Source organism: Cyphomyrmex costatus, unplaced genomic scaffold, assembly GCF_001594065.2.
Source record: "Cyphomyrmex costatus isolate MS0001 unplaced genomic scaffold, Ccosl1.0 scaffold76, whole genome shotgun sequence".
Classification (NCBI taxonomy): Eukaryota; Metazoa; Arthropoda; class Insecta; order Hymenoptera; family Formicidae; genus Cyphomyrmex; species Cyphomyrmex costatus.
The window spans coordinates 1,228,866-1,243,192 of NW_017280333.1; the positions used below are offsets into that span (position 1 = coordinate 1,228,866).

Sequence of the window (14,327 nt, forward strand, 5' to 3'; positions counted from 1 at the left end):
CGGACTAGAAACCACAGTCAACATTTGCCGGTCACCTAGTGCACATTGCGAAGCAAAGATATATATTTTCTTTTATTTTGAAGATAATGCAAGAAAGTAAATAAAATATATATATACAGTAAAACTTTAATACAAAACATTTATTTTGCGTTATCGGTACTGCTTGTGTAAAACTGTTAAATGTGATTCTGCAGAGCTACGCGAATTGCTGAGGGATCTAATATTGAATGTTTAGATATTCCATCAAATAAAAGGTAATTGTTGATAAGCATTGAGGGATTGAAACATATTTTAAAATAAGTTTTAAATATGTATATTTATATGAGAAAATGAAAAAGATTAAAAAAATGGAAATATATTCAAAATATACATATAAATAGAGAATAATATTTAAGTAATTGCAATTAAATTACTATTATTATTGCTTAAACATATTTTTCCGTTTATTGTAAAATTTTTATTGCAAAGAAAATTTATAAATATGTATTAAAAATAGCATTCTGTTTCAAGAAACAAGAAAATTCAAAACTATATAAAATGAAACTGATCATAAGGAATACAATACCTCCTATATATACATGAAATACAATGTATTTTATAATAATTTGTATAATTTTTAATTAATTCATAAATAAGAATTTATGTGTCTTGTATTTTCATAAAGTATTAGAAGTTTGAATAAAAGGTATAACTTTCCATTGTACTAGCTGGCTTTCACCAGCCAACAGCCATCAATGGATTTATCTAAAGCGCCATGACTTAATGATCCTTGAACACTTTTTCTTATAAGTTGTTACAATTAAATTTGAATTTTTGAAATGATATTGTATAGATATGAATATGTAAATTTATTTAATTATGTATGACTTTATTTCTTAAATTAGATTTAAATATCACAAGTTTTATTATACACAAGAAACACTGTGAATAGTAATAAACTAATATGAATGATGTAAAGTTTATTTTAAACATCATTATGAAGTAAAAATATAAAAAAAATAATGAACATAATAAGTAATTTTATAACGTTTTTTGGCAACTAGGTCATAAAATGATGACTTTGAAGAAAATTGTACATGTAATCTACGATTTATTGCTGTTTATCGGCCTAGCAATAGTTTATTTCACCGAAGCTGTAGTGTTAACGTTAATTCCTCGCCGATATCGAGCAAAATCAATCAAGAGCGAGATTGCTCTTATTACTGGCGGTGCTAGTGGTATCGGCAAACTAATCGCAATCAAATTTGCCGAACTCGGTGCTCATGTAGTCATTTGGGACATCGACAAAAATGGTAAGAAATGATTCAAATCATTCCAAGTTAATAATGATTCTTTTCTTTAATTGAAATGTTAATAAACATATACCCAAAAAAAGGATTGGTGGATAACATAACGAAGTGAGGATAATAAATTGCTAATTTTATAAGTCAATATTATACTCGTTAAGTTACAGTTTAGTAAATTAATACAGTTAAGTAAATTAAATAAGGAATGTGTAATTCAATTGATACTATCTTTAATTTTTATGTCTATGATGAAACCTAAATATATATCTTTGCATTTTTATTAAAAGATCTTCCTACTCCAATCCATTTAAACAAAGAAGTAAAAATTTAGCGTTACTAGATCTTGAAATATATAATGATAGTAAGAACATGAATGTAATATTTAAATTAGATATGAAAAATAAGCATTATCATGAAAATAATCAGCGAGTTACATAATCATACGGATTAGAATTAAATATCTAAAATTTTTTTTGTGTTGTAATTTGTAAAAGTTGAAAGATTTTTTTTCTTAATAAATGTTAAGATATATTGTATATGTTATATATATATTGTATATATATTATATATAAGCATAAATATATTCGTAAACGGTAAATACAGGTCTTGCGGAAGTTGCAGAACAGATTAAAAAAGCTGGTGGAAAATGTTGGACGTATTGTTGCGATATAGGTGATAAAGAGGCAGTGTATCACACTGCAAAAGCGGTACAAATTGAAATAGGAAATGTGAGTAAACGTTACTTAAATTTATAATAAGAACTCTGTAATGCAAACTTAAAGATACATATACAAACATCTATATGTATATATATATATAGGTAAGTCTACTAGTAAATAATGCTGGATATGTATACGGAAAGACTTTTATGGAATTGCCCGATTGCGAAATTGAAAAAACTTTTAAAGTAAATATTTTGTCTCATTATTGGGTGAGTATTTAAGGAAATTTACGTTCTTCGAGTTTTTTTACAAATTGTAACAAAACTTCCGATTTTTATATTTTATTTAGGATTATTTTACAGATTACAAAGTCATTTTTGAAAGATATGATAAAAAATAATCATGGTCACATTGTAACGATAGCAAGTGTTGCTGGACTTATAGGAATTTATAATTGTGCAGATTATTCTGCAACAAAGTTCGCTGCCATTGGATGTCACGAGAGTCTCTTCACCGAACTCAAAGTATGTAAGACTACAATTATCGAGTAAAATAAATAATTTCGTATCATTATTCTTATATACTTTACTAATTGTTTTAATATCACTGTACTTTAAGATGCATGGATATGAAGGAATTCATATGACATTAGTTTGTCCCTACCTCATTAATACGGGAATGTTCAATGGAGTGAAACCTAGGTTTGTTAAAATATAGCATTATAAATAAATGACTAAAAAAATAATTATTCACTTATTTACATACAATACTTTATAATAAAATAATATTTTAATCAAAGATTGGTGCCAATGCTTGAACCGGAATATGTTGCTGAAGAAGTAGTTGCGGGCGTTTTAGCAAACGAAAAATTGATAGTATTACCTAATATTCTAAGATACTTACTACCGTTTAAAAGGTAAGTTCAATAATAAAAATATTATATATATATTAACTACCACTCAGAAGTTTCAGCACATGTAATGGGGAATTGGCAGGGTTTATATGGTAGATTTTCCCGATGTTTGGGAAATTTGATAGATACTGGCACGAAAAGTAGATGGGATTCCACAATCATAAAAATTTCGACTGACCTATAGCTGTACAACATATAATTGCCTATTTTATAAATAAAAAAATGGAATTGTGTGTGTGTGTGTGTATGAGAGAGAAAGAGAGAGAGAGAGAGAGAGAGAGAGAGAGAGAACTAAAATATGTATATAAAGACGTGCTGAAACTTTTGAGTAGTAATGTATATATGTACGTATGTATATACATATCTCATATTTGTGCTCTATCTATACAGTATTTTTTAAATATCGCCACTAACCATATAGCGCTATTCCTGATAAAAAATTGAGTCAATTATTATGTCGCGCGACATAATATTAATTGTTTTATATATATATATAATATACCATTAAAATAAATTTTTTTTTAAATATTTATTAATAAAGATCGTAATTTTTCGCTTTACTATAACATGTAAGAACATTGTGCGATTACTAAGTACTAGAATCGCAGCTCACGAAAGTGCGTTTAAAACACGGCATCGATTGAATCATCTTTACTTGACAATAACTGCTTTAGTAAGCACTGTAAAAAAAAAATTTCATAATACTTATCGACTCAATTTTTTATCAGGAATAGCGCTATATGGTTAGTGGACAGTATTTAAGAAACATCCTGTGTATAATATATATTCATATACATATTTATGGATAAATATATACACGTATATGAATATATACATAAGATACATATATTGTTGACGTTATTACTTATATTATTTACCAGTTTATTACCGCTGAAGATGAGCTGGGCATTAATGTATCACATTTTGAAAGGACCACAGATTATGATGACATTCAAAGGTCGTAAATCAAATACTACTTATAGTGATAATAACAGTAAATACAACGAATTGTGAAAAAAGATATATGTGTGCATTCAAGTTGTACAAGACAAGATAAATATATTATAATTTTTTACCAATACGATATAAATTTTATACATGATTATGAAATATATTTTGTGGTTATCTCTTGTATAGTACATGCATTTTAAATGTAGGTATTACAAAAGTTTTATTATTATACATAAAATAGAAAATTATGTAACAATTTAGAGTAAGTCATAAAAATAATTCAATCCTTGGCCTAATTCCCAAATCGAAATTCCTGTACCCAATTCATTAGCAAGTTCTAATCGAGCTTTAATTGAATACAACGTAGGGTAGAAAACATAGCCATTACCTGTAGTTAATCTAAAATAAATGCATAAATTTATAAATATATTTAAAAAAACAAGTTTTTTATATTTTTTTTCATATCAATTACAAACAAGATAATAGGAAGAAAAAAAAGGATAAGGAATAAGTAGAAGAAAAAAGGCAGAGAAAAAAATTAAAAAAAAAAAGAGAGAAAAAGCTATAAAAAAAAATAGGAAAACTATGGAAAAGAGAAAAAAAGAGAATAAGTAGAAAAGGAATAGAGAGAGACAGAAAAAAATAGAGACAAAGAAACTTAAATTAAGAAAAGATAAGAAGGAAAGGAAAAGGAAGACAAAAACAGAGGTATAAATATAAGGAAAAAGTTGAAAGATTGAGAGGATAGACGAAAGAAATAGAAAGAATAGATATGTTATAATAAAATATTACTTTGATTCAAAGAAATGCTCTTTGCTGCTGTTATCCCATTGAATTTTTCCTTTAAATGACTTTAATATATTCAAATATTCCGAGGCGAGAATTGCTCTGCCACCTTCTGGTGTATAATTGTAACCATAGAAGTTAATACCTAATAAAATTTGAGATCGTCTAGGATCATTTTTCTCTGGAACTAATAATTCAACACATTGTCTGGACCAATCAAGAGGACTATTTGGACCTGGCCTTTGAATACTCGAATAATCATAGGTCATAAGTGAAAAGGCGTTTACATATGATGCTAATTCATCAAACTCTTGCTTTGAAAATATTTCAACTTTTGTACTAGAAAAAAAATGTAAGAGTAAAAAAAATTAAATTTACGTAATATATTATATGCATTTTGAAAAAAAGTATCAAGTACCCTCTGGATGGTGGTATTGCTAATATAACATCTAAATTAAATTCCTTTAACCTTTGTGTAATAGATTTGACTATAGATGTAACAACTGGTAAATGTGCACCTGCAAATATAAACTGATTCCATATTTCTAAGACATAGCCGTCAAAATGAAAAATCTGTAAACACAAAATATTTATGTATATACTCTAATAATATTACAAACTACCTATCGCAAACTACCTATTTACATGAAAGCTTGAAGCTTTCCCTACAAAATTGTTTTTTAAAAATATTCCTACGATTTTTTGTTCCTGAGTTATTTATGAGTAAAGGAGTTTTATAATTTTGATTCTCACAACACTCCGTTAAAAATTATCATTAAAAATCAATATACCACAATTTAAAAGAAAAACAGATTCTTAAAACTGAAATTTTGCTCTATCGAATGATTGCAACAAAAATTTCGCAACAAATTGTGGAATACATATATGTAAAAGATCTTTTTCCCCAATCCAATATTAAAGTGGAGACAAAACTGTTCAGTCCTCCCTCGTATTATGTAAAAAAATTATTAATAAATTAAATACCTTGGCATTTTCTAAGAGAGATACTGCTAATTGAGTTTGACTGTCCATGTTAAAGTATATCTTATTAATGTCATCAATTGACCAGTGTTCAAATAATACTCTAGGCATAACTGAAAATAACTGAAAGTAACAACAATGAAGAATTATAATTATACACTGAATTATATTTTCAACTTACGCTTTACAGTATGATTAATATTGTCATTGGCTCTTATTTCCTTTATCCATTTAGTCTGAACAGAATGATGATCAATTGAAGTATTGCCAAAAGAAAAAGTCAACCATATTGGAGATACTATTGCAAACTTGCCATGAAATTTTTTTGCAATCTCAAAACCATTTCTGTTCCACTGTAAAATTGAACAATATTGAATGTAAATACAGTTACTCACAAAATTGATCAAATGTATTACATTAAAATTATGTATAACTGATTTAAAAGAGGCAATCTACGAAAATGGCCTTTTAATATCAGACTATAAACAAATATTTATGAGTATAAACAAATATTTTGTCATAGATAATTTTATTTATAAATTTTCAAAAAAATATAACAATAATATGATTTAATAAGTTTCATAAATCACAATATATATCATTCCATTCTTATAATTTTATATACAGGATATGTCACGAATTTAAATGGCCAAACTTTGAGAGCATGCAATGAACAAAGAAAAAAAAGTTCTTTAGAAATATATCAATAATATCGTATTTGTTAATATTGACAATATTATTGATTGTGGAAGGTTACTTTAAGTATGAATAAATAAGTAATAAATTAGTACAGAAATGAATCCTCTACACACCCCCAAAGTTTGGCCATTTAAATTTGGAACACCCTGTATAGCTGATAATGTTACAATAATTAATAATTAAATAATAAGTTACTCACGGGTGTACAATATCCTAAGACATCTCCCTTAAATCTTCTATGCTGAGTATTTTGAAAATATCGACCAGATTCATGAAGAATATCCTGTTGTTTAGGATTTTCAACCACCAAGTTTTTTTCGAAAACATTTTGGTCCACCGGACCTTCATAGGACTTAAAAAATTTATAAAATAAGGAACAGTTACACACACGCACGCGCGCGCGAGCGCGCATACACACAATTATATACAAAATGATGTAAAATTTTTTGCTAGGTTACAACCTATATCTATTCCTATACCTTTCAATTAACCCTCACCACCTCCGATTGTGATAAAATTAGTCTCATTCGACGCGCTTTCACTCAAACCGAAAAAATCTGGCGGAAAAACGCGGCGGTCGACCTTGTGAATCGAGTTATTAAGCAAAGGTGACGACTATTCAGGTTAGGAAATCTGTCATTCCGACTCGATATGAGCACTATAAATATTTGTTTCATGCAATTCACCGCCGCAATTTTCCGCCAGATTCTTTCGTTTTGAGTGAAAACGCATCGAATGAACTTAATTTTATCACATTCAGAGGTGATGGAGATATTCTGTATAAATTTCCCATAATATGCGGTTATCTAAAAATTATATAGGTTACCAAGAAACTTTAAACTCTTCGACTACCGACTTGTTGTATTATAGAATCAACTTGACACTTTTATATACTTACAAACAAACGCGAATAAAATATATATTTTAATTGATTCTTACTTTTTCATGAAGTTTTCCTTTCTCTTTCTTATTTTTTCCTATTGGTGGTAATAGAGTACCGCAACATAAGTCAGTAATACATAATATAGTAATCAAGGTAATTGCATTCATAATTATATGCAGTAACAATTGCATATTAAAATATATAGTACACTAATATAAAATACACTAGCTCCAATACATCCATTTGCGACTACGTGCTTATATTCATAAAATCATGGTGTAACAAGGGGTGCCTTCTAACAAGCGATACAAATGACACGGTGACTGTGTCCCATTTAATGCTCACGAGCATCATTTTTCCTTATTTGACATTTGATAAATAATAAGGATAAAAAATAATTTCGCGAGCGTTGTAGACGTTAGATGGAACGCACCCGGTGTGACACAGTGCAATGTATGGGGCTACGCAGAATAAAAGGAACAGGGAACAGAGAATAATAGCGTTTTCTCTTGGCTGCACCAGTGTAGGGTGATTGCACTAGTTCATCTTTTTCCCTTTTCCCTTCTCCTGGAGAGAAAAGGAAGAAAGATGAACTAGTGCAAAAGTTCAGCTGAGTGTTGCACTGGTGCAGCCAAGAGAAAACGCTATTATTCTCTGTTCCCCTGTTCCTTTTATTCTGGACTGCGTTTAAAATCATCTGCGTGCACCCAGGTGTCGTGTTATCCTTGTTTATCATTCGTGAATAACAAGGATAAAACGACATCTGGGTGCATCTGGACGACGATTCGCTGAATGCACCCCTGCGTAGCCCCTATCAGTACATCCTTGTTGTTCACCAAGGATTATTAAACAAGGATGAGATGATCACTGTATTGCTTGTTGGAAGGCATCTCTTGTCGCATCCATGGTATAAGAATAAGGGTATGCTCACGCGCATGCGACCAATTAAAATTGTCAAAGTGTATATCAGTACATCCTTGTTGTTCACCAATATTAAACAAGGATGAGATGATCACTGTATTGCTTGTTGGAAGGCATCTCTTGTCGCATCTACTAATCGGTTGGTAGCCGGTCTGGCTGCGGGAGCCAATCAAAAGAAGACCGTATGGCCTCTCACAGCTGTTCATAGCCTAATAACCACCAAAATGGCAGTTTCCTCGGTTTCGCTAAATACGCGAAATAAAACGCATCTACTAATCGGTTGGTAGCAAAGACATATGTCTTTGGTTGGTAGCCGGTCTGGCTGCGGGAGCCAATCAAAAGAAGACCGTATGGCCTCTCACAGTTGTTCATAGCCTAATAACCACCAAAATGGCAGTTTCCTCGGTTTCGCTAAATACGCGAAATAAAAAACATTTTTTAGGTGTACCGGCACCCTTGGGATATGTTGCTGGTGTTGGTAGAGGGTAAGTTTTAAGCCAATATGTAGTATTTGTATATATTTATCTCTATGTATTGATATAATAAATTATAACAACCTTGGTATATGTACTATTTTTTTCTATTTAGAGCAACTGGATTTACAACACGGTCTGATATTGGTCCCGCTCGAGATGCCAATGACGTTTCGTAAGTAAAAATTACATTATACAATTGAAAAAATGTGAGACATAAATTACCGGTTAATTATTTTGAATGTTTTTTTTTCTCTACTTCAATTTTGATGAAATTAGTCTCATTCGACGCATTTTTGCGTGAAACGAAAGAATCTGGCAGAAAAAAGTCGCTCTTTTCTACAAAACGAGATATTAATCGTAATTCAAAACAAAATTTTGAAACGCTTCTAATCTTAAATTTATTCTGAATATAATAGCGATGACAGACATGCTCCACCCACGAAACGTACAAAAAAGAAGGAAGAAGAAGAGGAAGATGAAGAAGACTTGAACGATTCAAATTATGATGAATTTTCAGGATATGGAGGTTCTCTTTTTAGTAAAGTAAGTAAAGAATTGAATAGACCTGTTCAATAATGATATAGACACTAATATTCCAATAATGTACTAGGATCCTTATGATAAAGATGATGAAGAAGCAGATGCGATTTATGAGGCTATTGACAAACGAATGGACGAGAAACGTAAAGAATATAGAGAGAAACGTCTTAGAGAAGAATTGGAACGCTATCGTCAAGAACGTCCCAAGATTCAACAGCAATTCTCAGATCTAAAAAGAGAGTTGGTTAATGTAACTGAAGATGAATGGAAGAACGTTCCTGATGTAGGAGATGCTAGAAATCGAAAACAGCGTAATCCAAGAGCAGAAAAATTTACTCCATTACCAGATTCTGTTCTGGCAAGAAATTTAGGAGGAGAGACATCTACCAGCATTGATCCATCTAGCGGTTTGGCTTCCATAATGCCAGGTGTGGCAACACCTGGTATGTTAACTCCTACGGGAGATCTTGATCTCAGAAAGATTGGACAGGCCAGAAACACATTAATGAATGTCAAATTAAATCAGGTTTCTGATTCTGTGGAAGGTCAAACTGTGGTTGATCCAAAGGGATACCTTACAGATTTACAGAGCATGATTCCTACTTATGGTGGTGACATAAAGTAAGTAAATAATTTTGTATATATTTGACTTTAAAGTAATATTTAATTTCAAAGTTTTCTAAATGGATCTTTATACAATTTTTTTTATATTTTTCTAGCGACATAAAGAAAGCCAGATTATTGTTAAAATCCGTTAGAGAAACTAATCCTAATCATCCTCCTGCGTGGATCGCATCTGCGCGTCTAGAAGAAGTAACTGGGAAGGTTCAAGCAGCGAGAAACTTAATAATGAAAGGATGTGAAGTGAATCCTACTTCTGAAGATCTGTGGTTGGAAGCTGCGAGACTGCAGCCACCAGACACGGCGAAAGCAGTAATAGCGCAATCGGTGCGCCATATTCCGACATCCGTGAGAATTTGGATAAAGGCCGCGGATTTAGAAATGGAAGTAAAAGCGAAGCGAAGAGTGTATCGAAAAGCATTGGAACATATTCCAAATTCGGTACGACTGTGGAAAGCGGCTGTCGAGTTAGAAGAACCCGAGGATGCGCGCATCTTACTCAGTCGTGCAGTTGAATGCTGTCCGACCAGTGTAGATTTGTGGCTAGCTCTTGCTAGATTGGAAACTTACGATAATGCAAGAAAAGTTTTAAACAAAGCTAGGGAGAATATCCCAACCGATAGACAAATTTGGACTACTGCTGCAAAATTGGAAGAAGCAAATGGCAATAAACATATGGTGGAGAAGATTATCGAACGCGCTATATCCTCATTAAGCGCAAATGGAGTAGAGATTAATAGGGAACATTGGTTTAAAGAAGCTATGGAAGCTGAAAAAGCAGGAGCAGTGCACTGCTGTCAAGTTATTGTTAAAGCTATTATCGGTTTTGGAGTAGAAGAAGAGGACAGAAAACATACTTGGATGGAGGATGCTGAAGCTGTAAGACTAATAGTTTTTTATATAATTTTGTAATTTTCTATATAATATAAACGATATACATGCGAAAATTAATATTCATATTAAAAAATATATTGCTTGCAGTGCGCCCAACAAGGAGCATTGGAATGCGCCAGAGCTGTTTATGCTTATGCATTAACGACATTTCCTAGTAAGAAATCAATTTGGCTACGTGCAGCTTATTTTGAAAAGACATATGGTACGCGGGAATCTTTGGAAACTTTATTACAAAGAGCAGTCGCTCATTGTCCTAAGAGCGAAGTGCTTTGGCTGATGGGAGCAAAATCAAAGTGGCTGGCTGTAAGTAGATTCACTCCTACAATTTATAGTTATTTATAAAATTTGTTTCTCTTTTATATCATTTCTTTTTTATTTCCAATTCTATTATTTTCAGGGTGATGTGCCAGCAGCCAGAGGTATTTTATCTCTCGCGTTTCAAGCTAATCCAAATTCCGAAGAAATTTGGTTGGCAGCAGTGAAGCTTGAATCTGAAAACTCAGAATATGAGAGAGCGCGACGTTTATTGGCAAAAGCCAGAGCATCCGCTCCGACGCCTAGAGTGATGATGAAAAGCGCCAAGTTGGAATGGGCTCTTAATAGTCTTGATGCAGCGTTGCATCTATTACAGGAAGCTCTTGAAGCTTTTGACGACTTCCCCAAACTGTGGCTAATGAAAGGTCAAATTGAAGAACAGCAGGGATATTTAGACAAAGCGATATGTACATATAACCAAGCGGTAAAAACAATTTTTTTTCAATATATAATATAATGCGAATGCAAATAATATTAAGTATTTCTTTTTATACGTTATAGATCAAGAAATGTCCAAATTCGATACCTTTGTGGTGTCTGTTGGCGCGATTGGAGCATAGGAAAAATCAAGTAACTAAAGCGCGATCAGTTTTAGAAAAAGCGAGACTTAAAAATCCTAAAAATGCGGAGTTATGGTTGGAAGCAATACGAAATGAATTGAAAAATGGTGGTGCACGCGATATGGCAAATACATTAATGGCTAAGGCATTGCAGGAATGTTCCACATCCGGACTGCTCTGGGCAGAAGCAATTTTTATGGAACCTCGACCTCAACGGAAAACGAAGAGTATTGATGCTACTAAAAAATGCGAACATGATCCATACGTTCTTTTGGCGGTATCAAAGTAAGTTCTTTTAAAGTTTATTTAAAATATAAATATATTAAAAGTCATTATATAGAATATAAAGAAGTTGATTATATTCTAAATAATTTAGTTTCTTCTTCCTTTTCCTCTCCTTCCCTCTCTCCTCTTTTATTCTTTTTAAAGTAATACAAACAATGTATGGATATTTCCATTACAGATTATTTTGGTGCGAGCACAAGATTTCAAAATGTAGAGACTGGTTCAATAGAACAGTGAAGATAGATTCAGATTTAGGCGATGCGTGGGCATATTTTTATAAATTTGAATTACTGAATGGTACAGAAGAGCAGCAAGAGGATGTGAAAAAGAGATGTATAGCCGCAGAACCTCATCATGGCGAAAATTGGTGCAAAGTTTCCAAGAATATAGCAAATTGGTGTCTGAGTATAGATCAAATCTTAGTATTGGTTGCAAAAGAATTACCCATCCCTATATAAACATACAAAAATTATTGTGACATGAGTCAGAACGTAGGTACTCTAAACTTAGGTAATACATATGTAAGTTTGTAAATAAATCTGACAAAAACTTTGATTTTCGATTTTTCATAGAACATTTATATTTAGTATGTAATATAGGGGAGACAGCCGATGACCTTGATAATATATATCAAGATCAAGGTCATCGGAGCTGTCTCCCCTATTCGGCATATTTATATAATTTTTAGTTATAAATGTGTACAATATAAACTTTATTAAGAAGCTTGATATTTTTTAATAAAATCTTTGATCACATAAAATATTATGTCATACAATTTATCTCTTGTCATGGCCTGTAAATCCCCATGAAATATAAGGAAATTGTGTTTCTTTCTGTTGCAAAATATAATGTATCATCTATGGTTTAAATATGTATGTAAAACTTGTATTTTCGTGAAATTTTAATTGTTTAGATACTTCTTTTATGTAATAAAGAAATTTTTCATTAAGATAATTTTTTCAAAAAAAAAACTTCCTTCCCCACCTCTCTCTCTCTCTCTCTCTCTCTTTCGATATTGTTATTCTTTTCTCATAATTGTACATATAATTAGCATAAATCTTACTTTATTTTTAGAATTTAGTATTATAGGAAGTAAGGAAAAAAATAATAGCAAACCTAGTATTTCTAGTATAGATAAAATTGTCAATAAGGATAGAAATAAAGATAAAACAAATTCTAAAAGGAGAGAAGATTTATTAATGAGAGTAAAATCATTAGCTATTATGGATGACAACATTCATAACAAGCGATATTATAATCAAGAAAATATTTTTATTTCATTTTTATAATAATAGGCCTTGATTGATGTGAACACATCAACTTGAAATTTAAAGACCTTCAAATTTTATTCATGTATTATTTGCTGTCATAAAAATTTTATACTTTAAACTGGTTTTTATAGATTTTACATTTTTATAGATTATGCATTTTACATACATCAAGCAACAGTAAAAAAAAATGGAGGGCAAAGAAAATAAAATCTTAAGTTGTCTTGTAAAAGGTAAACTATTTGATAATATACTATCCGACGCAGATTACCATGAACGGAACAAAGTGAATCTTACAGATTCTTTATTACTGAAAATAAATCCATAAATAAAATTGCTCTAAAACACGTAACATTTTTTAAATATTTTAATTTAAAAATATTTAAAGATGCTACTTTTGGCATTTTAAATTCAATTCATTCAAAAATGTGATAGAACAACTTCATTTAAGGATTCATTCTCATAAGGAGTGGCCGCGAACTTGGAATATGATAATATATATATTGTACTTTAATATAATAAATTATGAATACACAGGTCCTGGTCCAGTTTATAAATTACCAACGTTAGTTGGCTACAAAGATCATGATCCATCTCGGTATAGAAATCCAGCATATAGTATACGAGCTCGAACTGGTATAAAGACATTTGTAATAGGACCTGGTCCTCATTACAATGTCAGAAATTTAACAAAATTTGGGTCAGATAATCCACCCGCTTATACAATCAGAGGAAAGAAAGCTTGGAGTAGTAAGTGTAAAAAAGTACCTTCCTCTATAATTTGAGGCTTAGGAAAATAATATTAATACTTCACTTATAGTGCCAGATCATGTTCCAGGACCTGGAGCATACTCTCCCGAGTTATGTCCACCGATGAATCACAATCGTAGAGCACCAGCTTACAGTATCAAGTCACGAAGTGTAACAAAATTTCTAGATGAAGGGCCCGGACCAAATTCGTACTTTTTGCCGACATGTATAGGACCCAAAGTTCCTGATAAGTCTGCTCAGAGTGCATTTTCTATGTAAAAATGTGGATAGATCTGTTATATTATTTTATTGAATACGCACGTATTGTGTATGATAAAATCATTTTCCTCTCCCCTTCTCTCTCCACACACATATACACACCACACGCGCGAGAGAGAGAGCAAGAGAGAGAAGATAACTTTATTATATACCATATATGTATTAAAAATACATATATGTATAATACACATACAATATTATATAATATTATATATATAATATATATAGTAACAGGGCTCGGCATGCGATGAAACTTT

The 14,327-nt window shown here is 31.2% G+C and overlaps 4 protein-coding genes across 4 annotated transcripts in view; 3 read left to right on the forward strand and 1 right to left on the reverse strand.

Annotated features, from left to right (window-relative positions):
* Nucleotides 1-241: 241 nt before the first annotated feature.
* On the forward strand, nucleotides 242-3,895 carry LOC108781095 (estradiol 17-beta-dehydrogenase 11). The gene is made up of 8 exons (XM_018548976.1): nucleotides 242-254; nucleotides 1,044-1,292; nucleotides 1,890-2,014; nucleotides 2,107-2,217; nucleotides 2,311-2,472; nucleotides 2,567-2,649; nucleotides 2,748-2,864; nucleotides 3,743-3,895. The coding sequence occupies exons 2-8, from the start codon at nucleotides 1,052-1,054 to the stop codon at nucleotides 3,873-3,875; spliced, it is 972 nt and encodes a 323-aa protein (XP_018404478.1). The 5' UTR covers nucleotides 242-254; nucleotides 1,044-1,051; the 3' UTR covers nucleotides 3,876-3,895.
* A 62-nt stretch (nucleotides 3,896-3,957) lies between these two features.
* LOC108781094 (chitinase domain-containing protein 1) lies at nucleotides 3,958-7,604 on the reverse strand. The gene is made up of 7 exons (XM_018548975.1): nucleotides 7,218-7,604; nucleotides 6,478-6,630; nucleotides 5,761-5,932; nucleotides 5,583-5,692; nucleotides 5,017-5,171; nucleotides 4,605-4,937; nucleotides 3,958-4,211 (listed from the first exon to the last, which is right to left on the reverse strand). The coding sequence occupies exons 1-7, from the start codon at nucleotides 7,350-7,352 to the stop codon at nucleotides 4,070-4,072; spliced, it is 1,200 nt and encodes a 399-aa protein (XP_018404477.1). The 5' UTR covers nucleotides 7,353-7,604; the 3' UTR covers nucleotides 3,958-4,069.
* Nucleotides 7,605-8,458: 854 nt separating this feature from the next.
* Prp6 (pre-mRNA processing factor 6) lies at nucleotides 8,459-12,432 on the forward strand. The gene is made up of 9 exons (XM_018548972.1): nucleotides 8,459-8,567; nucleotides 8,671-8,730; nucleotides 8,975-9,101; nucleotides 9,169-9,719; nucleotides 9,818-10,598; nucleotides 10,701-10,916; nucleotides 11,011-11,352; nucleotides 11,430-11,773; nucleotides 11,952-12,432. The coding sequence occupies exons 1-9, from the start codon at nucleotides 8,473-8,475 to the stop codon at nucleotides 12,229-12,231; spliced, it is 2,796 nt and encodes a 931-aa protein (XP_018404474.1). The 5' UTR covers nucleotides 8,459-8,472; the 3' UTR covers nucleotides 12,232-12,432.
* Nucleotides 12,433-13,231: 799 nt separating this feature from the next.
* The window catches only part of LOC108781129 (outer dense fiber protein 3), a 1,860-nt gene continuing 764 nt past the window's right edge, over nucleotides 13,232-14,327 (forward strand). The window contains exons 1-3 of the mRNA XM_018549023.1: nucleotides 13,232-13,274; nucleotides 13,579-13,791; nucleotides 13,862-14,066. Coding sequence (XP_018404525.1) covers nucleotides 13,232-13,274; nucleotides 13,579-13,791; nucleotides 13,862-14,066 — 461 coding nt within the window. The remainder of the gene's footprint in view (nucleotides 13,275-13,578; nucleotides 13,792-13,861; nucleotides 14,067-14,327) is intronic.